This window comes from Cydia amplana, chromosome 7 (assembly GCF_948474715.1).
Source record: "Cydia amplana chromosome 7, ilCydAmpl1.1, whole genome shotgun sequence".
NCBI classification, from domain to species: Eukaryota; Metazoa; Arthropoda; class Insecta; order Lepidoptera; family Tortricidae; genus Cydia; species Cydia amplana.
Genome location: NC_086075.1, coordinates 16,355,698 through 16,380,973, shown reverse-complemented (window position 1 = coordinate 16,380,973; position 25,276 = coordinate 16,355,698). Strand labels below are relative to the sequence as shown.

The window sequence follows — 25,276 nt, the reverse complement described above, 5'->3', positions numbered from 1 at the left end:
TTATCCTTTACTTAGCTAGCTCCGGCTAAAACACTGCATGGCGTGGACAGCGCTGTGTTATTGGTTATTGTGTCTAGAATACACACGGACCTCTCATACATGGACGGATTTTCGTCGGATTGACCAATTAGCCAGATTGGCTATGGTCAACAAATGGAATCACGAAATTGGAGCATTGTGCCTGTTTCCGCCTATAAAATACATCGAGGAAGTACCCGCGAGCGGTACAATCGCATAATGGAAGGCGGGATTGGTATATAATAGTTATTTTCGATACAAGTGCGAAAAAGAGGAAATTCGAAACGAGTGGCGATAAATTAAAACACGATCGAAGGGAGTGTTTTAAATCGACACGAGTTGCGAATTACCTATTCGCACGTGTATCGAACAAAGTTTTACAGTACATATGGCACTTTAAAGTTTCGACATACGCACGAAAAGTGCTATTTTACGCACTAGTGCGGAAAAGTAGCCCCATATGTACTGTAAAGTATTTTTTACATGTGTAATATTTGAAGCAGTAATTGATACCAGAACGATGTAAATTCGCCATGTATGTAAATTCAGAAATCAGCCGAGTGTAAAAAGTACTTATGCGTTTTTATTATTAAAAAAAAAACAGTAGTTTGTTCTTTATTACTTTCATGTATTATAATTATTTCTGGGTTTAAGTATTTAGGTAGGTTCAACTAAATATCACCAATCGCCGCTTTTAAACGTGTTATTAGAATAATCAAAATAATTCGTGTTTACAGATTTTATTAAACAAAAAAATTAAACTCTAATATACACTCATAATGATCATGTATTATGATACACCACGCAATTAGTATTAATTAAACAATACAAACACTCGATTAAGCTGTTTCATGATACTCTACAGTAAATTGTTGTGTATTACATTACCATTTGAGAGTCTATTTAAAAATGAATAACATTGTATTCCATGGGTAGAGGTGACGTGTTGAGCGAAATTGACTTACCGCTTTAGTATATAAATAATAAATAATAATGTATGGAGAGTGAGGACTCTACGCTTACTTATTTCTCTATGTCTCGACCTATAAAGATTTTAACATACGTACATATATACCTAAGTCTGAACCTTCTTAGCTTTACCCTAATCCAATTCTTTAATATTCAATTCAGTTCCACAAAAATGTGCGTTTTATGTGTATTTGCTCCCGCTCGAGAGTAATAAGGCGCGTTACTTTCAGGGGCATTGGTAACGGAGGCATTACGCGCGCGTTAGCCCGTCGCATTTAAAGAGTCAACAGAAAGTCATTTAAAGTACTTTTCTTTCATTGTTTCCGGGCGTACGAAGGGCCCTCCAGGCTCGGGGAAATTGACAATGAAGGTAAAGTTTATCTTCCACCGTCAGCGCTGGAGCCTACGACGTGACCCGCAGCCTGATTCCATTACCGGCCCTCACCCGACAATAGAGAATTAAAACTCGAATTTTTACACAGCGAACGAGCCGCTTATTCAATCGGAAAATCAATATCCACTTTCTTATAAAAATGAGTTCAATCTCTCTCAATGAATTGAGCAATACCTTTTTAGAGGTAAGAATTATGTTGGAAATTTTAAGGTGGCTCAGAGTATGGAGAACATTTATAGTGGGTAAGTGGAACAGATCGCTTCTGTGTCGTGTAGTTTATTGCGTAGTTACTTTTATCGTGACTGTGATAAGTAGGTACTCAATATAGGCAAGGTGCAGGATTGTGAAACAATACCGCACTTTTGTTGATATGTATTTAACGGAATGAAACAATAAAACGATGTTCAACAGTTCACAATTATATTGACAATAAAGTAGTCTTTACAATCCACCGTTAGGATTCTAAACCGTCATACGACTGAACTCGTTTCAAATCCGATGCCCGTCAATTCTCCAATCCACCCTCAATATCGAATAATCAACTGTCAACTTATTAGGTTGTTACATGTTACAATTGCTTACCCAAGTTTAATATTTTGCACTTCAACAGCTCAAAAAGGATAGTGCCTTACATGTTTTCGTGTCTAGGTAGTTATTTTCCTTGCAGCGGGGCTGTGAGAAATTTTGTTTTTCGTGCAATAACTCCACTTGGAATATCCGTTCCCGGGTCTCGGGCGTCTGACATGTCATTTTCTATGACGGCTAATCGGTGATCACATGGTGCTTTCCACAGAAAACGAAGCGCCGCAAGCTCCGACCTGGCCTCGGCCCGGTCTAGCGTGAGTCATCCTTTAGGTTTATAAAATGGTTATGGTTTTGTGTAACCCTTGCGAAGCCCGGGCGGGTCGCTAGTATATTTATAAAACAACTTCACCGAAAAGCCGCCAGCGGTTAGGTGCAAATTTCGCAATGTAACTGTATCAATCCGTCTGATACGGTTTTGCGGTGTGCGGTCGCTGCTATTTGTTTTCGATTCGACGCAAAATGATGAAACATGCAGGACGGATTGAAAACTAATTAAACCACGTCGCATTAATACATTATTCACACGTCACAGAACTTACAATCCAGTTTGTAGGTACGAATATGATAAGATAATGTGAATTTATTTACACACATATCATGAACCCTCTGTGGTGCGTTGGAAAACCGCAAATTACGACTAGCAGAAAGACAAACTGGTTTCAATAACATAAATACTTATCGATTTGTAAACGTAATATATATATATTTTTAAAACTAAGCTACATGTATAATAATAAAACTTGTAATGTAATGTATAATACCGTCGAGTTGCGTATCTTCGCCTGGATTTTGACACTATTCCCAAAAAATCTCTCAAATTTGAAAGCATTTTAATCCGTTAAGACGAAAAACTGTTTTTTAGTACTCCCAACTATCACCACTAAAACTTGGAATTTCATTGTTTAAGTTGGTAATAAATGGCCCCAAAGGCAATAGGCGATGTTTGGGTATTTTTCCCAATCTTCGCCTATGGCATGCCTTGCCGCTAATACTTACTTTTCTGTGACTTACACATGTTAAGTCGTATCTGCTTGGAATGTGCTAATATACTATGAACCTTAACTACACCAGACTAGGCATATTTTGAAAAAACGGGGTAGTAGGCGAAGTTTGTTCATACATTTTCTATAATGAAGCTAGGGCTGCCAAAAATTAACCAACATGCCAAATAAAGGGGAGTAATGGTTTATAAGTTTAAAAAAATAATGATTTTTAACAAAATTGTATAGTTGTTGCAAAATTGTTGTTATTGTCGTAATTGACATAAAATCAATCTTATTTACACAAAGTGAGACATAAAAATACCTGTTTGGTACCTACTCAACATCGTAAGAGTAGAAATAAGCATTTGCATATAGCGTAAACTAAAATAACCAAACATAGGAAAATATTTAAATTTGGAAACAAGTAATGTCATCCACCAATAAATGTGGTAAAAAAAATTGTCAACCCTAGGGGTAGGCGAAATTTGGCAACAAGGTGGACGCGATGACTTCTAAACGTAAGCTAGCCATTAAATAATAGTTTCATATGAAAAATAAATAGTTATCTATACATATAATAAAGCTGAAGAGGGTCGAAAGTCTGTACATGGAAGATATTCGAAAAAAAGTTGGTTGGGGATACTTAGAATCGATAACAGAACACGTTCCAACAGTTTTTAGAATTTTTGTCTGTTTGTCTGTTTGTCTGTTTATCTGTTTGTCTGTTTATCTGTTTATTTGACCGCGCATCACGTGAAAACGGCTGAACGGATTTTGATGCAAACTTTACTAATCTGTCAAGAAAATCCCTGGCCCTATTTTAGGCTAGAAAAATTCAACCCCTAAAAGGGGGGGTGGCCACTACACTCAATTAAGTTATGTTTGCACCTGAATCTTATGGCGCTAACATAAGAAAGTGGTGCAAACTTTTTTTTTGTGTATGTACTTTGTAAAAAAAAAACAAAATTTTTCTTAGTCAATGTCAAACGTCTTTGCAAATACATATTAAATCACATTTATAGACGGGTTTATCGCGGGTCTATTGACAATAATTAACATTATGTGAAGTGGGTGGTTTGAAAATATGATGTCTACCCCAAACTTTTTCATACACTTTTAGTCGGGTAGTTGCACAAATCTCTGTGTTGACATTTTGTCGGGACATCAGTTAGTCGCGACCACGACCAGTGAAACCTGTGTCGAAACGTCGGTAAATAAAGGTAATAAAATAAATTTCGCGTTAGACCCGTCTATAAATGTGAGTTAATATGTGATACTGGAGAGAGTCGTACGTCTATACTTATCTACACATGCGCGGATATTGGCGGAAATCGAAAGTGAACAGGCAGTATATACCTAAATCCATTAACACTGTCTTGGATGCCTTCAGGCAACGTCACAACAGACCCTCTGGAGTTCCTAAACTCATTGAGTGCTTCAGGACTCCCATCAGCACACACATTAACCTACATTAATACTATTGTTCTGTGTTTAAGCACTGACAGCCTGGACGCTTCGGGCCTTCCGCTCTACGCGGAGCTCGGCCTTCGGCCTTCGCACTTAGACACATACTATTGTTCTGTTCTGTGATTAAGCACTGACATCCAGACGCACTGACTTTCGCATTAGATATCAACGCCAAAATTCAACCATTGCGGCTGTGTCCCTGACATAGCCTCTCTCAATTTTTTCTATCAAAAAAATTCGCGCTCGCTACGCTCGCGTTCTTCACTTTTAAGGTTAAGCCTACTTTGATAAAGGTGGCATTCTGAGCACCCTACCGAGCGACTACGACTTAAGCATTGACACCCTGGACGCTTCGGGCCTACGACCCTACATGAAGCTCGGCCTTCGGCCTTCGAAATTAGGCACTTATACTATTGTTCTGTGTTTATATAAGCACTGACATCCTGGACGCTTCGGGCCTACGACCCTACATGAAGCTCGGCCTTCGGCTTTCGCATTTAGACACTGATTGTTCTGTGATTAAGCACTGACATCCTGGACGCTTCGGGCCTTCGGCCCTACATGGAGCTCGGCCTTCGGCTTTCGCATTAGATATCCACACCAAAATTTCACGTAAACCACTGCGGCTATATCCCTGACATAGCCTCTCTAATTTTTTTTTCTATCAAAAAAAATTCGCGTTCGCTACGCTCGCGTTTTTGATACGATTTTAAAGTTTAAGCCTAATACTTTGATAAAGGTGGCATTCTGGGCACCCTACCGAGCGACTACGTATTACGACTTAAGCACTGACATCCTGGCCGCTTCGGGCCTTCGGCCCTACGCGGAGCTCGGCCTTCGGCCTTCGCATTTAGACACTGATACCATTGTTCTGTGATTAAGCACTGACATCCTGGACGCTTCGGGCCTTCGACCCTACACGAAGCTCGGCCTTCGGCTTTCGCATTATTTAGATATCCACACCAACGTTTCACGACCATTGCGACAGTGTCCCTGACATAGAATCGCTCATTTTTTTTTTATCAAAAAAATTTCGCGCTCGCTACGCTCGCGTTTTTAATACGATTTTAAGGGTTAAGCCCTACTTTAATAAAGATGGCATTCTGGGCACCCTACCAAGCGACTACGACTTACGCCAAATTTTTTTATTTAAATTTAAAACTTATAATTAAACATTTTTTTACACTGTTAAAAGTAATCCCCGGTACATACATATATGTAGATATTTAGTGGTGCATACATAAACATAACTGTAAATAAAGTATAAATACTCGGCCTCAAGTTTTTGATATCTATAATATTCTCCTTTCGAGAATCTTACTTCTAACTAATATAATATTAGACCTAAATTCGAAAGTTTGTTAGGAAGTATGGATTTCTATGTGTATAATTCTTAATTTTTCATGCTCAGAATGATTTGACTGGAGGACAGAATTGGATGATATTTGCCATGGACATGATTTGGATAGGTACAGTCAAGAACGTAAAAATACAAAAGTAATACTGTATTGTCCGTTATACACCTACTACTCTGTGTCGTTTAAATCACGTCTAATGTTGGAATAAGGGCGAACAAAACTATTGGTTTTGGAGTGTAATGTTGTTTAATGGTACCTACGTAATCGTAAAATATTTTATCTGGACTTCAGTCCGCTAATCGTATCCATCTGTCACTTTACTTCAAGTTCCGCCTCCAGGGGAGAGAAAGAGAAATTTGGGATGAATTAGCTTACTGACACAGACCGAATTCCACGCGGGCGGAGCCGCGGGCACAGCTAGTAGGATATAATCATGTAAAAAGTTTATCATTACCGGGTCCGTAACACCGTTTATAAGTCGAATTTATAGTCGGTTTGAGTCCCGGGCGAAGCAAGCGAGTTTTAGAAAATCTCTGGATGCAGTTTTGTTTCTTTTTAAAAATAAAGGAATGTCTCCTTTAAGTAAAATGAGCCAGCTTAAGGATTTAAGGTAGTTTCCCTCCAGGGCCCGACTTATCGTTCCACCCTGTATGTAAAATATTGGTAGAGTGAATTTTATGCAGCTCTGTATATTGACTTCCTGACTCAACCGAGAGTGTTAGCTAAAACATAAAAACTCGAAAATGCGCGTTTTCCGAGAGATTAGACCTAGCTAGATCGATTTCTCGCCACCGAAAACCCCCATATAGTAAATTTCATCGAAATCGTTAGAGCCGTTTCCGAGATCCCCGAAATATATATATATAAATAAATAAATAAATATATAAATAAACAAGAATTGCTCGTAAAGGTATTAGATGTACCTATGTACCTATGACACCGTAAGATTGTGAATCCGCTAGTTTACAATCTAACGTATTAGGTTAGGTTAGGTTAGTTTATAATCTCCCTACCGTCAGTTTATAATTTAACTAGCGAGATTATAATCTGACGAGTGTTTACAATTTTACGGTGACATATACATACATGTGGAAAACAAGCACGCGGCCCGCCTGATGGTAAGGGGCCACTGTAGACACCGCTTGTAACTCCAGAATACGATATTTATAAATGGCTGCAAGCCTTAATAAAGTTAAAAGCTGATCTTATTATACACAAATGATAATCAGATCCGCTTCTAACTTAATTTAGTACGTTGTTAACCTAAGTTCGCTAAAACGACTGGTGTATTTAAGTGGTCAATGGTGTCACATATACGTCCGAATTATATCAGAAGCTATAGGTACAATGCTTATCCGAGACTAAGTTAAATTTATTTTTGTTAACAGGCCTCTTACCAAATTAAGATTACGTCGTATTTTGTGTTTCCTTTGTAATGCGGTTATTAAGGGAGACGTAGATAATTTATTGCTTTATGCCCCTGTCTGTTCAGTTTGCTACTGAAAGTACACTTCCATTCTGAAGCTCTTTCACATGCAAATAAGCAGGGCACGAATTCCTTCAATGCACCTACGAGTAAATGGTTTACTTGAAACGCGTCTCAGGCCAATCCGGGAATGCATATGATTTGATACGATTACGTAGGTAAACTGGGTTTCTTTAGACTGACACTAGCGTTAATTACCAATCCTGTACTGTGCACTTTTGTATTTTCTTCAAATTTTAGAGATAACGACAATCGCCAATAATGTCCTATTAAACACTCACACACACTCACGTTCTCTCAAAACTTTTATATATACGTCGATTGATCATTATCAATAAACATACGAGTATCGAGTATTTATAAGGAAAAAACTCCCCAACATCACAAGTGTTAATAATCATTACGCCGTGATATGAACAAAGTTGCTACAAGGCCTTAGGGAATAATGCAATGAAACAACTCTTGGAAAATCAATTCGTTACAGTGTTGTTCCCTGTTCACAAACTCTTTTATTAAGTTAGTTCAGTTGTTGCAAAGTGCCCGATTTTTCTTTTATATCCAACTCAAATATTATTAGAAGTCGATCATGTTGGCGGAGCAAATAAATCAACGGCTAAGTAAACGTACTCCTTAAAAAGGTGCTCAGGATTGATTAAAAATTACATCCAAGAGTCGGTATAACTAAGAAATTTCGCAGTTCAGAAAATAAAATCATTTTCTATGGAATATATTAAGGTGGGAGATATTGGCGTACAAATATGCACAGTTGTATGCCTTAGGCAGGTATCGTTAATAGATAGTAATTATATTATGTTTAGATTGGGAGCTTTTACTTGTAGAAAAATGGGATAAAGTAAGTAGCTACTTAGGTATTTACTTGAAGTACCTAAGTAAATCGGTTAATGAACCTTTTATTACCTAATCTACTTAATTTAAATAATTTAAATACCAAAATATAAATATTTTATTACTGCCTTATAGCTCGCTTTGCTAAGATTCGCTCTCAGCTGGTGATGATACCAGGAGCCCGATTCACTTGTTACGGTTTTGATCTTATTTTGATACAACCTTGAAACTCGCTGCCGCTGATTCCGCTGACATCCAAAATTAAGTTGTGAGACAGATGCACGCCGATCACCAAGATGATCGTCAAGGTCGTATCAAAACCAGTTCATATGTAACAAATTGTATCATATGAACCGGGCCTCGTGGAGTGTTGTCGTTACGCTTCTACGCATTTTCAATACAAACTGGGAATAACATGCCGTCGGCTACACCGCGATAGCTGTGAATGCTTACGAAATAAATAATAATAATAATATAATATTTTCTTTATTTCGGACAAACAGAAATATCCATAGAGTGTGATGTGAATAAAAGGTGACCAACGGGGTTTACCTTTGTTTTGTCGCCAATTTTTCTGTAGAATTTTGTTTCACAGAAAGTTTTTCATGTTCACAACTTCAAGGGCGCTTAAAAAAATAAAACATACTGGGTAATTTTATCTTTCTTGGCATAATTTTTTTTTAAATTCCATTCAAAGATCTAACGATAGTAAATGTTACCATACTGAATTGGCCTATCTATCAGCTTAGCACACAAAAAAAATCAATCATCTACCGCAATAATTCACGTCACCATAAATAAAAATCTCATCGTACTCGGCGATAGGTGAAAATTAAAAAAAAATCATAACTCCGAAAATACGAAAAATCGCGGAACATACATGGAAGTGATTCAGATAGCCCTCTAGGTCCTCTACCTCCCAGCTTCAGTATATCACTACTTCTTGGGACACCTTGTATATTCTGAATTTTAATAAAGTTACATAGTATGTTTCTAAATGAATAATCGAAGAAACAAAATTAATTGTAACAAAAATGTGGGATTCCATTATTCTATAAATAATTTTCTTTTAAACAAAATTCATCAAAAAATTTGACGGTAGTATAAGGGTACACCGACCAACGGCCCCATTGATCAAATATTACGTCTACGTACGATATGGATTAGATATGTCAGTGTCAAAAGTGACGTTTTTGTTTGAAGACAAACGTCACTTTTGACACTAATGTTTACTTTTTGTTAAACGTTACTTTTTGTTGTTAGTGATACATAATTCGAAGAAATTCTTTATATACTTTTGCCGTAACTTGGGGATTCTATTGTATAAGTTTAAACAGAACTTCGTACCTATTTCTTTCCTGTTGGTACCTACTTGAAAAGATCCTTCACATTTACCTTATATTCTACAGATACATGTATTTTCTCCTTTCCCCTTTCGAGATCAACAATAATAAACAAAAGTTATATATAACTTTGGACATTGCCAAAGGAAATTCAAATATTTGCCAAAGGTCCGTCAAATATCTTACTAGAAGATTTCACGAGAGCATATGGTCCCCTGTTGTTTGATTTACAGACCTTCGTTTCGACTTCCGTCATAATTTTCGAAGGCAATATTTTGAGGACAAACAAAACACTAGATTGCTTCATTGTGGCGGTCTGTGGACATTCTGAAGACGATATAAAGTTTATATTTGAACAAGGCGCCGTACCTATAGCTACCTTTGAATTTAGCAATAGGTATTTGAAAATGTAGGTACATTGCTATTTATTATCTCGCTTTGTGATAGCATAAAAAACAGTTAAAACTAAAATCAATGTACCTAACCAGAAATCTCTTTAAACTTAATAAAGTTCTTGAAAAGGTATTTTATCCGATCAAATTTGAAATGTATCGAAACATGCCAAATTGAATGCGTATGTGAACAAAAGGGTTATTACTTTTACTTTACTTTTTTGGCTACAACTCGGATCCCCAAATGAAGTACTTATTCCATGGGCTGTCCCGTAAAAATACATTTTTGTTTTTGTGTACCAGAATTTGCTTTTCAGTTCATTAAGCAACGCAATACAATACAATAGAAATGCTTTTTGTTGCACAGTAATTACAGAAAACAATACAATGAATACAGAAAAGAACAAGTTAAACAACTGGCGGTTTTATTGCTAAAAAGCGATCTCTTCCAGACAATCTTAAGGTAGCGGTGATAATTTTTCTAAGCAATTTTTCGATTCTTTGTCACAGAAAAAGGAACTTCGCATTATTTAGAAAATTCGCATTTCTACGGGACTTCGGTAGAAAAATGTGTGGAATGCTCCAAATATTGATATATTTAGAACTGCAATAACGACGAGCCATTAAGTAGTAAATTAAAGTTAAATGCCGGGACCAGAACGGAAGGTAAAATGCATAAACCAGCTCGGAAAAGAGAGTACGACGGTACGACTAAGAAGAAACTGAAGTTGCGGCAGTGCGTGCGAGCTCATAAGCAAACTGTAGATTTATTTTTCATTTTAAAACAATAATTATTATGAGGCAGTGTAAAAATCTACGGACAAATTGACTGTGCCTAACAGTGCATAATAAACCTTTAGTTGTAGGTAGGTACTTAGACAAGAACAGGTTAATCCTGTTCTGCAAACAAACAACTTATTTAAAGACAAGATTATGAAACCATTATTTAAACCCATTTAACAAAACCCCGGGAGCGCTAAACTTCCGCAATCATACTTTAAATCAACTCAGCCATTTTATTCGCTGCTCTATACAATGAGTTGCAAAACTAAATAACAACTTGTGTAAAAGCCAACATTGCAACTAATTGATTTTGTGAACTTGTTTTAATTGGTCCCGAGCGACAGACAAAGTTTTTATTGACTGACGCACAAACTCTGCTTTTATACCTACTGAAGCATTAAATAAGGCAACCCCTTAAAAAAGCGAAGCGGCGTCGCAATTTCGACGGACGGAACAAACTGTTTAAATACCTGTTTATTATACTCATTTAGAATTCAGTTGATGAGCGGCTTGAAAACAATATTTTATTTCGTTATACCGGGTGTGACCTGCAATACGAGCAAAAAATTAAACTATTAGGTATACTCCTCAAACTGACCAACATTTATGCAGCGACTTTTAAAAATAATGAAGACATAAGACTTCGTATTTTTCATACAAAATAAATATTACCATTACGCCATTATCATTGTGATTGATGTTGCTTGTCACGCCTTAAACATAACAAAATTCGCAATACATTGCGTCTTATAAAAAACCTTTAAAGTGTATTAAAAATCAAACACGTTATTTTTAAAAGTCGCTGAACTAATGTTGGTCAGTTTGAGGAGTACATTTTTTGCTCGTATTTGAGGCTACACCCGGTATAACGAAGGCGTTAAACGAAGGCCTGTAAAGATAAACATTTGCCAAATTTGATTACATCAAAACCTATTTGATTTCGGTTACCGTATTTCCTTGTTTATTTAAACAAAGAGGTGCTTCAGCTCCGAAAGACATTGCGCCTTATAAACTGAATTGTTTAGTCAGCTCTCAAACTAAATTACTCTGACAAAATTATACAGTACCATCTCGCCCTGTGGCGTGGTCCTTAGAGGAGGCTTCATTTATATTATAAAGAAATACAATTTTAGAAATTATGAAAAAAAATCACTTAAACGGCCAATTCTCGAAATTGTGACCTTTGGAACATCAGGTCAGATCATCATAGAGCATTTCTCAAATAATTTGTACATTTCGATCACATCTTAGATTTCATTAAATATTGGTATGCTGGTAAAGTACATGAAGCTGAACAATTAATGTCCAAGAAAGTTTGTATGAAACATCCTTTTTTGTTACCAGATTTCCTTACACATTTGGTAACAAAAAAGGAATGTTTCATACAAACTTTCTTGGACATTTTGAGAAATATGGTGGAAATTGTTCAACTTCATGTACTTTACCAGCATACCAATTTTTATAGAAATCTAGGATGTGATCGAAATGTACAAATTATTTGAGAAATGCTCCATAACTGAAGCTTACATATATGATTGCGAAATAGATTAGGATTGCGAAGAATGTTTGCACCATACTCTTTATTGTTATATAGGTACCATTTTGATGCTCATGAACATTGTGTGACAGGGACAATGTAGTATAATACTACGAGCTTTAATACTATTACGTAAAATAAATAAATAAATAAATTTGCATTGAACTATACGTTTATCTCTAAAAATGTAATTTTGTTAGTACAGTCATAAACAAATATGTTAGTTTACTTTTTAAATATTATTGTAGATCCCGTAAGTTTGTCTATCTGACCTGACTAGAGTTTTCCACTCATCTACTTGAAGGTTAGCTGGAAGAGATCCCTTATAGGTGTACTTCTATTACTGTAATTTATTTTTATAAACCTGTGTTGTGTACAATAAAGTGATTACTACTACTACTAATATTGTAACACACGTTTGTTACCATAGAAATAAGGATATGTCGATACAGTATTATCAACTTTGGCCGTCACTACTTATCTATTTGATGCTAATTGTACCTGGCTTACCTGAAAATATTACTAAGTCATAATTTTTCGGTGAATGCTCTCCTAAATTACCTAATTTAAAATCGCCCCACATACTCAGAATCACTAGGACCTCCTTATTAAGCTAATTATGTGTTAATACTAAAGATTTAATAAACTAACTTCTGAATTGATACAGAATCCCTTTCCATTTATCATTTGTACTTGCTAATATTAATAATTAAAAAGTTAACTAACCTATCAAATAAGTCTGCATGCTTGCTTACTGCTAATATATGTATTGTTAATGTATAGTTATAAATTGTTGTTAAGTGAAATTTTGTAATTTCTTTAGACAATAAATACTCTTTAAACCGAATTAATCTTCAGACAGTATGGCTTCCTAAAATAACACATGAAAGTACCAGGCTAACAGGTAAAATTATGAAGCAATGTAAACTTTTCCTTATCGGCAAACTTTGCGGCCCTCAAAGCAACCTCTACAGACTCTACTGAAAAATAAAATTATATACATAGGTACTCAAGCGAGTATCGAACTCCCTATATCAAAGAGATATATTTTTATTATGAATATCGCCCAGCAGTGAGTCTACAGTATTTACCATTTAAAATTTGTTGTGCTCGATGTTCTTTTAGCGTTTTCCGGTACGCAAGGCTCAAAACGTATTACAGCTGAGATTGTGATTTTAATGGTTTGTAAATATTGTCTGAGGATATCGTGTATCGGGTGTTTTAAATAACGCAGGATGAACATTATACATGGAGAAATGTTTAATTAGCGATCGGCTCATGGACAGTTTTTCTTGTTCTAAAAACCAGAGTGCTAATTTAAAAGTTTTGAGAACTGCAAAATTAGTTAAAATACACCTTATTTTATTTGTATAAAATAAAAAAGCGTAGTCCCATCCTAAATACCGGCAAGGCACTTGTAACCCCTCTGGTGCTCGATGGGCGACGGTAATTGCTTACTATTAGGCGATTGATCTGCTCGTTTGCCACCTATATCATAAAAAACATTACGCATACTAAGCTAAGAATTTTCACCTTATAATTTTGGATGTCTATAATTTACTCGTACTCCGTAAGATCTACCACAGTAAGCTAAACGTACTAGTGCTCGACATGCTAATGCCCAATATGACACCCTGCTGTCACCTCTATTGACAATGACTTAAGTTTCAAGATGACATGTACGTCGGGCACCAGTACGTTTACCTTAAATACTATATCGCAAGATTTCTTCGTAACGAAGTTGTTAAACTATTTCTTACGCAGCATTTTTTATCAGGCACTGCTTTTAATAAACAATTTCAGCGAAAAATCACTAACCTCGTTTAGATTTGTTTAGAACGCCTGGCTCATATTAAACCGTGTCGTACTCTAATAGAGTTTATACTTGTGTGATCCTACATCGCGTGCGAACCGCGCCAACCCCTCCAATTAAGGGGCAGGCAAAGTACTGTCACAGTCATAAACATATACACAGATTTAAATCTTATGCCATTGGAATAAGATGGACTTGTGCATACATGTTATTGACCAGCATAAGAGGCAAGCAAAGTACGACGAGTGCACATAAGCAGGTCGACGATATCATAACGTTTACATAAGACTTTTAAACGAGACTTCCACCAGCTTTATGAAGCTTTCCGCTTTAATTTCTTTCCAAGTTTCCAACGGAATAGTTTACCGTTACTTTAAAATTAAAACTCGTCATTTCATGTTGCACCTTGTTTATTTTTCGTTGGCGAATATACTAAAAACTTGGAGGATATAATCAAACGGAGACGCCATGTCTGTAATTTTCTGTACAAAACAGTCTGCCGATTTTTGCGGGGGAGGGGAACGTCAAATGTATGCGTAACGTAAAAATAGCCATGTCAGATAAACGTCAGTCCATACATTGTGTATGATCGTTGGCCGCCTATTTTCGACAGAGGGGAAAGCCTGTTAATGGCTACTCCGTTTAGTTGTATCCTCCAAGACTAAAAAGGACATCTCGAGGCGTATTCTGATTGTAAAAACAGGTTATGAATTTGATCTGGATTTGCTATAAATAATAAGATAATAATAAGCTTTTCGCATATACTATACTTATACCGGGTATGGCCTGTAATACGCGCAAAAAATTAAACTGTACAGTGTGCTAAAAATAACAATAACAGTTATTTTTCAAAATCGCTGAACAAATGTTGGTCAGTTTGAGGAGTACAGCCTACAGTATTTTTTTCCTCCTGTTATACCACGCCCATACCTTATGTAGATAATATAGTAGGTACGACTACTTATGATGGATCTGCTCACACATAATATCACATATATATAAGGTAAACGTACTGGTGCTCCACGCGGTCCCAGTACATGTCATCTTGAAACTTAAGTCATTGTCAATAGAGGTGACAGTAGGGCGTCATCTATTGGGCATTAGCATGTCGAGCACTAGTACGTTTACCTTATCTAGGTTACGAATTTGATCTGAATATGTTCAATTCAATCATTATTCAATTTCAAAGTTCAATTCATTAGTTTACTGCATAATACGCTATCAATATTACACTTTAAACAATATTAATAAGCAAAAACAAAGAAATGAATCACGAGGCGATGTTACCAAAATGGCGGTCGACGAATAACCCGATCTGAGCGCCTACCGCGAACCACGTTCGACGTGTTGCCTCTCTGTCGCACTTGTAAATTCGTACGTAAGTGTGACAGGGAGGTAACACGTCGAACGTGGTTCGCGGTAGGCCCTCTGAATATGTTATGGACGACGACGAAGTGACGTTTCTTTCGACGAAGTGACGTTTCTTTCTGTCAGTTTCAAACTCGACATTTCTTACGAAGAAACTCTTACAAAGAGGAAATGGAAATGTTTTAAAAAGTATGTTTAAATAAAAATTCTTAGTCCAATTCTATAGAACGCCCTGCAGCCCTAATGACTTACAAACTGATTAAAATTTCTGCGGCATCGTTAGGTTCGTTTCAGTTATATTTTTTTATTATATTTTTGGTCACTGTATGGAATAGTTCGACGTTTTGAAACGTAATTTAAGTATCAAAAACTAGTAACAGGTTATAGAACATTGTCTTTGACATTAAAATAATTAACAGATAAATAAACGAGTCCATTAGCTTCAGAACTGTGAGCCGTAATTACCAACGAGCCTCTTGCCCGAGTATTCTCTTCGCATGCACGAGCGCTAGTCAGTCAAATTACTAGCCAGCCATTATATAAAGACCTTAAGATCTGTGACACCTGTCAATGTGGCTAATTCCGTCATAGGGACTATTTCGTCCACGAGCGTATATTTCCATCTGCTTTTGATTATTGAAACTAAAAGCAATCGCTGCTTTGTCGATGAAATTATCAATTTTGTTCGTGGACTGAGAAATACGCTAGTGGACGGAATAGGCCTTATGACGGAATTAGCCACATTGACCTTTGTGGCTACCACCAGTTTGGCACTGACATAAAAGCCATCGAGAACGTAATTTACTTTCTATGCATCTCGCTCGTACTCGCATATTAGTGCGTGTAAATAACGTTCTCGATAGCGTCTTTATGTCAGTTTGGACCACAGACCTAGAATCCGCTCGCGCTTGACAGACAGCTTAAGTGTGCGAAAGGGAAGCCATCACGTATATGAATATCCCATGAGTGCGAAAGAGCCGGACTACCAATGAGAAAACGTAACCACTTTTGAGTTTGACGACGGCCGCTGACGGCCAAGAGCGTATCACGGTAATTTTCAAATTGAAAAATATACACGGATTAGGACGAAAAGTATTAAATAAAGTAATTCAGTGAAGATGGTGTCTTGTAGTGTGCCGGGTTGCAGTGTCACAGGGCAAGTAATCCAAGCAAATACTCATTTCAGAGGATTTATGATATTCCGAGCGAAATTTTCATAACGATATTTTGTCAAATTAACAGCGTAAAAAGTGTAAGAAGCCGGTTTATACAGTTCATTATAAGGTTTTCTTCCTTTGTGTGCTAATATTTTATCATATTAGTCTATAATTTAAAATATTTTGTGTAAAAACATAATCTGTTACTTTACGCTAGGGTTTGACAAAATGTTCATATGACAGTATCGATAACTTGCCGGTATATCAATAGCTATGTAATTATTTCTTCACAAGACATCATTAAGATATTAGCTTTTATAACCGACTGGAAATAATAACGAATGTTATACCTTTTTGAAGGTGCTCATGTTTAGCAATAAATTTAAACTTCACTTTCAAACACAGTAAGAGTTACATTAAGATAAATCTGCAAGGATTTTGATAGCACACGCAGTGCAAGTGTTATTTATACGTCTTAATGTCGTAGAATTTTTACATTTAAAATAACACATTTGAAAAAGTAGTCGATAAAGCAATCAAACATCGACAGATTATCAATATGTTGTAACTTGACATCACTATTTTTGATCTCACATAGACAATTTACGCACACACTTGCATTTCATTTTTGGTCACACTTTTGAAGATTGATAGTTGTTCTTGTTCATCTAATTCTATGGTTTGGACACTGTCAGAGAGCGTGCTTATATTGTCTCACCTTAGCGTTTTACTCGGTAACCGACTTGAATAACCCCCCTGTAGATTCACGGAATGCCAGATTAGGGGTAATTAAGTCTTGTGGGAGAGCCCAGCGCGGACCATTATATGGGATAATGAGGTGACCAGTCAGGGCGCTCTTGTAATATGTAAATTGAATTTTCTATTCACGCCTCGAATGGCGGTTACTATGTGTTTGTAACGGGAATAGTTTTGACTCTCAATGTGGTGTAAGATCGACCCTTGCACATTTAGTTGCTAATGGGCCCAATTCCGATTTTGAACTAGATATCTATTAGACATCTATTAGACATCACCAAGAAATGTCAGTGTCAAACAAGTGTCAAAAGTGACGTGTTTGTTTGAAGAAACGTCACTATTGACACTTGTTTGACACTGACATATCCAATCCATATCGTTTCAATATCTAGTATTTGACGTATCTTAAAGTTCGAATATGGCTGAATGTTTAAATTGAAATAGTCTACTATGATGTACCTATACGAGCATAAGTATGTTTTAATAAGAAATTGCTTGTTGGGTAATCTAGGAGTATTTTACTTTGTGAAACAGAAACAAATGTACTTAAGCAAGAATGAAAATGACGAAAACTAAATCGACATATATCTGTATTATGTTTTTCATTTACTCGATCTAATTACAATCGTATTCAATATTAGCCCCTCTACTTTCCACTGCTTACATGTCGCATCATTATAATATTTATTACTTTTACCTTTCGTTTTATTTTAATCCTGTGACCAAAAATATTATAGCACCGGATACCAACTAAACGAGCGGGAAAAGAAAAATAAATGCGGGGATATCTGTTATGGCTCCTCTATACGATGGGCCAACGCCGGCCACTCCAAGGGACGCACTACGCAGCCATGCGGTAGAATGAGATAGCAATATCACTTGCTCCCTCTAACGCATAAATGCGTCCCTTGGAGTGGCCGGCGTTGGCCCATCGTGTAGAGGAGCCATTACACCAATGTAGCGATGTCATTGCACTCGCTTACCGGACGCAAGCTACTGCAAACAGTAAGCCTAGTACATGATTGGCGCTACAGTATCTCGCGGCGAGGCAGACTACCCGTCTTATTCTAACAATGTTAATAAAAGAGGGACGGGTAGTCTATCTCGCCGCGAGATATTGTCGCGCCAATCATGTGCAAGCCCGGCAGGCCGAACGCACAATGACATCAAAATGATATGACCCCTCTGGTGTTGCGGGTGTCCATGGGCGGCGGTAATCGCTAGCCATCGGGTCTTCCGTCTGCTCGTTTGCCTTCTATATCGTAAAAATCTAAATGATGTAATTTAGTTATAGACTAGTACCAAAGAAATGCATGATAACTAAATGACATAATTTAGATATCACTCTAATGTCAGTTTACGTTTGAATTGGCCGGTAATTTCGGGCAAACTGCACAAACATTAAAATCAATTTGCGCGCGGCAAGGCGAGACGTTCTAGACGGGCGCAAGTATTAATTACTTACATCATAATTATTATCTTGACGTACGAACCTGGCGTTAAGGCATGCGATGTCAAAATCGGAGGTCAAAGATGAGATTCTTTGAACGTCTGTACCTACGAAATAACATAATATTCACCTACTAGTCGTTGTGAGGTGAAGGAAAACACAGTGAGGAAACTGTAATCCTAATAAGGCTAACCTGTCCCCCTGGTTAGGCGGTTTCTTAAAAACTGGCCAAGTGCGAGTCAGACTCGCGCACGGAGGGTTCCGCACCAACAACAAAAAATAGAGCAAAACAAGCAAAAAAAGTCACCCATCCAAGTACTGACCCCGCCCGACGTGGCTTAACTTCGGTCAAAAATCACGTTTGTTCTATGGGAGCCCCACTTAAATCTTTATTTTATTCTGTGTTTAGTATTTGTTGTTATAGCGGCAACAGAAATACATCATCTGTGAAAATTTCAACTGTCTAGCTATCACGGTTCGTGAGATACAGCCTGGTGACAGACGGACGGACGGACGGACGGACGGAGAGCGGAGTCTTAGTAATAGGGTTCCGTTTTTATCCTTTGGGTACGGAACCCTAAAAACCATTGTCTTCAATAATTACATTATCGAAATTTCGGTATTTAGGGGCAGCGGCTAGATGAGCAAACTTTCTTTTGTATGGTAAACTTAGACTAATTCATTCCGTTCTAACCAATGCGTAGGTAGGTATACAACAAATGTTATCTTTATATTACAGCCTTAATCTACAACGATAAAAACATTGCGTGAGCGTTGAAAATACTCTGCGACACAAGGCCCAAGGTTGCAACCGGCTAAGATGAGAAGAGAGATTTTTGACATGAGGTCACATTACATTACATTCAAGAATAAAATTCGTTTGCATGTGCCCGCTCAGGCAATGGGAACACATGACCAGGATTTAGAAGCCGTGTGAGCGATACACAATAAAAAAGGCGCGCATAGGCATCAAGCACGACCGGGTGTAAAAGGGGCCCACAATTATTTTGCGCGGCGGCTGAAAGAGTCGTTCCGTGGCCGAATAGCAACAAAAATTCCAATAGCCTGTGACTAGAGATGTACACGGGAATATTCCTGATGCAAGGGAATCTTAGTAAAATTAGTTCATTCTAGGTTCATTCACATTAAAATAAGTGTCTGAGGCATACGTCAATTACACTGCGCACGTACCTACATTTTTTATGTAAATAAGTCAAATTATTATTTACATTGGATGTTTTTATAGTTGAGGCTAAGTCAAGAATCTTGTTTGAGATGCGAATGTTTGATTAAGTCTAATTTATGCCAACACTCTTTGCAAATAAACTAACTAGGTACCTTAAAACTTGGTAGTGGTAAACGCGATTTTGTTTATGAACTAAAAGTCAACATCTACGCATTCTAACCTACTTTATATTCGTATGTAAGTCGGGTGACAATGTAATTGGTACCATCGAGCTCGAGCTAATCTGATGATGGAGACAGGAGGTGGCCATGGCAACTCTGTGATAAAATAACGCAAACCAATTGTGTTTGGGCTTGTTATAATTGTCTCGATGAGTATTTATTAGTTGCCTGTGGAAAGAAAAGTACAGTCAGCGATCAAAGCTTGTACCAAAAAAGATTTTTTTGCCAAAAACTGATAATTTTTTGTTCGAAAATAAATGACTTTATGAGGAATATAGCCGGGAACATAAATCTGCACACCACTACCGTGTCGTTCCTCGCGTGCCTCACGGTATCGGGTCGCACGAACCACCTAGTAGAGGAAAAAATTGGGTGAAATCAAATATTCAAACCCTCAGCGCGTTTTCACGACGTTTTCAAGTGTAATTAAACGTTACGGCGACTCATATGTAACGTACTAACATGTAGTGATGGGTAGGACATCAATTTAAAATGAGTTTGTATGAGTACCTCATTTACTAAAATGAGGTGTTACAATGTCTTACTTCAAATGAGGTGAGGTACTAGCATATTTTCAGCGTCGACTATTCCATTAATTCCAACGGCGACAAAAATATTTAATGTATAGGTATACATATTTATGTATTCATCACTTCCTTTATAAATAAATAAATAGTAACATTTAATTGGAGTGCAATTCTGGAGGTTAAGAATAGAACTTTTAGGAGAAAGATAATTTTAGAATCAAGTAAAATGAATAGAGGAGTGAAGTAAGACATTTTTGCGGTACGAAGTACTGCGACAAATTAACAAAATGAGTGGTACAAATGAGGTGCCTCACGAGTGAGCGACTCAACACTACTAACATGTTTATTTCTAAGCGTGTATCAAAGGATCGCATATTGCTCGCTGTTTAAGTAGCTGTACAAAGTATGCGATATAAAAAACGACCTAAAATAATAATATTTTTCGTTTTAACATGAGCAGTCGAGTAAATAAGGCAGGCGGAAACAAGTTTGAAAAATAAATTAGGCAACTTTTACCAGATTTTTAGCTTCTGATTGCTCGTATATCTACCGTTACATGTTTTAGTGTCTATTCGTACAAGAAATATTATCCTTGTCTAGATCATACAGAATAATGTGGAATGGGACCACGCTAAGTTTTCATGACAAGTGCTAAGTCAAGTATGGAGCTTATAGAGGTATACCTACATAGGTATACCTCTATAAGCTCCATACTTGACTGCTGACTGCTCTATAAGCTGCATACATATACATTCTCACTGCTAAGTTTGTTTAATAGTATGGTCAGAGTCTAGGATTTCTGAATTAAATGAGTTTGCAGTTTTGTCAGTCAAAGAAATGAATCATTTTACCACTACGGAAATGACACAGCCTTTAATGAGGTCACCATGTTGTGGACACATCATTGACGAGTTGACGTTGTATTAAAACTTGATTTCTTTAATATACCAAGTACTTTTAGAATCTGAACATCTACTTTTAACACCTGGGTTGCCTCTAGTTTTTAAGTAAACCGTAAACCGCAAATCACGGCCAGCATAAAAATACACTTTTGTTTGAACATATTTCTTATCTGTGAAAATTCTGTCTTATCTGTTTCTTAGGTAAGTGTGTGTTATTATTGCGTGATAAGGTGATTAGAAATGCAACGAACAAATTAATCAAGTGAAAGTTTATTTAATTTCCCAAAATCTGTTATTAATCAATATATACCTACAGGTGTTGTGGATCTCATGTCTCTGAAAACAATAGTGCACTTTACCCAAAGGGCAATTTATTTCAATTTAACTAACTTTTCAGACACTTCCCACAACTCACGGGCTACTTTCAAATCTTGAGCACTTTTTGAAGGCATCGCTTCACGGCAGTCTTTAAAGTAGCAACCACTGATTGACGCCACCTCTGATGCCACGGCGAGGTGAACCGTCGTCTGGGCACCTTCCCAGCTATTTTTGAAAAAGAGCCTCAACAGGGGCAATAACTTGTTAAACACTGGTATGAAAGTTAAGATTTCAGTATCTACGACACCCGGATGCAAACAATTAACGGTTACTCCAGTTCCGCGCAGTTGCCGATCCAGCTCAACAGTCATCAATATGTTGCACAATTTAGATGCAGAATACACCTTACTTACATTTATTGTTTCATCTGTTTCTTTCTCACCATTAAGATTATTAAAATCGATGATCCCTTTTTCATGCGCTATAGAAGAAACGTTGACTATACGACTAGGCGCTGATGACTTTAGTTTTGGCAGAAGCAAGTTAGTCAGCAAAAAGGGTCCAAAATGGTTGGATTGCATGCCTAGTAACAGTCCATCTTCAGTCTTCTCAAGTTTTGAGCCGTATATGGCAGCGTTATTTATAAGAACATCGAGACGTTCTTCTGTTTTGTTGATGTTGTCGGCGAATTCTCTGACTGATTTTAAAGATGCAAGATCAAGGTGTCGGTAGTGTACATCAGAATTGCCGGTTGCAGCAACAATTTGGTCTCTGGCAACGGTGGCGCGTCCCTCGTTCCTGCATGCCATGATCACCCGCGCCCCTCTCTCCGCGAGGTTCTTAGCCGTTTCAAATCCAATACCCGCATTTGCACCGGTCACTATAACCACTTTTCCCACCAAATGTCGGCTGCTCTTGCAGATGCCGCTCGTAAGTTTGACATAAACCCATGTGACGAATATGAGGAAAAACAGTAAGAATAATAACTGGATTAAAACGCACATGGTGAGTGCCGTGTCTACCGTACGGAGTCGTGTATTACACTGAGATAACAATGACTTGCCGATTACTTATATAAGGAAGTAGGCCAGTCATTTTAAGCCTAAAAAGGGGGTCAACCTCGGAATGAGAGATAATAAGCTGGAAACTCGTATATACCTTCGTTATGACGTATTAAAGGTTCTCTTAAAAGTCAACGCATATATCGTGTGCGTGTCGGAAGTTATTCAAGGTCAAAGGTGATGAAAATCGGTTTTTCACGGATATCAAGATTTCTATAGGTTCATATTTATATTTTATTTATATTTACTCACATTTATAGACGGGTCTAACGCGAAATTTATTCAATTGTCTGTTTTGACATTTTGCTGGGACATCAGTTAGCCGTGACCATGACTAGTGAAACCTGTGTCGAAACGTCGGTAAATAAAGGTAATTGAATAAATTTCGCGTTAGACCCGTCTATAAATGTGAGTTAATATGTGTTCAAAACGCGAAGGTTTTAAATTCTATAGGTTCAATGCTGTTAACATGTAGGTAAAAGTTGTAGAGCATAAAATTTGCGACAAGTTAGTTCTCAAACATTTTTTCATGAGATCAGCCGTTTTCAATATATAGGGCACAGAAAGCGCAGTGATCAGACATACGTACTATGAGGCAAGGTCAATCGTGAATATCGGGAAATAATACCTTCTATAAAGTTATTTAATCATCCTTTATTGATCATATACACATTTTAAAACAAAAGTTGTCTGTCCTGTAGACAATAAGTAACCGCTTGTCTCCATGTAAGTACCTATATGTACGGCGTACTTAAAGGTTATTATTGAAATCGATTTTTGAGACAAGGTGCACGGCAATTAGAAACCCAATTTTTTAAGTGTGAGCTTTTATTTAATTTACGTTTTATGGCATACATAGAATTTTTATACGCGTGCACTCTATTTTTTTTTTTTTGTTTGCTGAAAACTACTTCAACTCGTTATTTAAACTACAGAAAAAGATTTTGAATCAATTCGATTAAAAAACTCACGTGTGGCGAATTTCTTTCGTTCCCAGTTCCATACATTGTGCATTGGTTTCGAAAATAATCCTCCAGTAGAGCAATTATACGAAAACGGAATACGCATCTTATTGGCGATTTATAATGCTCCTAAATCTGAGAATAACATCGATCATCTTCGTTACACTCAGTTTAATGTTAAGTCTACTAAACAGCTTATTAAACCTGTCCTGCTGTCTAACCTTCCACCGACAATTGCAGCGGCCCGTACATATAAACGCCATAGCATATAAACCGTACATGTCACCAGGTACAAACATGGTTAGGCAATGATTTAGAACCCCATAAATGAGGTTGGGTGCTTCAAAACCAATTACTGGAGCCAATTACAACAAAATTAGCACCACCTCCATATGAGCTACTAAATACCATATTTTTCAATTGTGTGTGGCCCACGTAAAAGGGGTGTGGTCCACGCTGCGGTTGCAGAAAATCAGGGTTGCAATGCTCTTTGGCTTGTGGCCAGTGCAATGGGCAAGTCACCGGTGGCTTGCCCATCCTATGATGAATGTGATAGACTGATAGTGATGTGAAGATATGATAATAGATCATTTATTTTTTGTAATCTCGTTTTTATTGTTTCTCTCGGTCATCGACTACTCTTCTAGCTAGACGATTGTAACAAAAAAGTAGCCGAGAAATGCTTGGCTAATTTGGTAGCCGTACGTTTCATAGTTACATACGAACATCGGGAGTTAAATAAAAGCTTGTGAAAACAACTCTTTCTTGTTGAAATACCTAAAGTAAAAGGCTATAAAGCTTCATTTCCTGCTTAAACCTGAATAAAGAGGTACCCTTTTTATGTTAAAATATGTCATAAAATCATTTGTTAACAGCTTGTGTGCATAATCACAAGCTGTTAACTAATGTCCACAGGAGGGGCAAATTTTGACCTTGAATAACTTCCGACGCGCACACGATATATGCGTTGACTTTTAAGAGAACCTTTAGTACATTATAACGAAGGTGTATACGAGTTTCCAGCTTATTATCTCTCATTCCGAGGTGAAACCCTTAATTTAATTGGCCTAAAGGTAAACTACTGTCCAAAACGTTATCTTATCATTTCGGTCAAATCTATTCTTTAAATGTAAAAAACGAGATTTTCACTTTATTGCACTATAGTTACATCAGTTCAAGGGGAGGAAAGTTAATAAGGAAATTAAATCTCAGCAATATTTCCTCACCTGATGCTTCCAAATAAATCAAACAGATGGCGCCACCGCGGAAAAATTCGCATCCAACCCATAATTATTAAAAAGAAAAAAAAAATGTCTGCAGTTTTGACACAAATTCCGTTTTAAGTATAAAACGTTTAAAATTTTCTGTAATTTAAGTACCTCTCATTTTTTATA

The 25,276-nt window shown here is 37.1% G+C and overlaps 2 protein-coding genes across 2 annotated transcripts in view; both read right to left on the bottom strand.

Moving 5' to 3' along the window:
- The window catches only part of LOC134649573 (alanine--glyoxylate aminotransferase 2-like), a 393,462-nt gene that overhangs the window by 283,831 nt on the left and 84,355 nt on the right, over positions 1-25,276 (bottom strand). The window lies entirely within an intron of this gene.
- LOC134649499 (retinol dehydrogenase 11-like) lies at positions 21,900-22,910 on the bottom strand. The gene has a single exon (XM_063504255.1). The coding sequence runs from the start codon at positions 22,861-22,863 to the stop codon at positions 21,913-21,915; it is 951 nt and encodes a 316-aa protein (XP_063360325.1). The 5' UTR covers positions 22,864-22,910; the 3' UTR covers positions 21,900-21,912.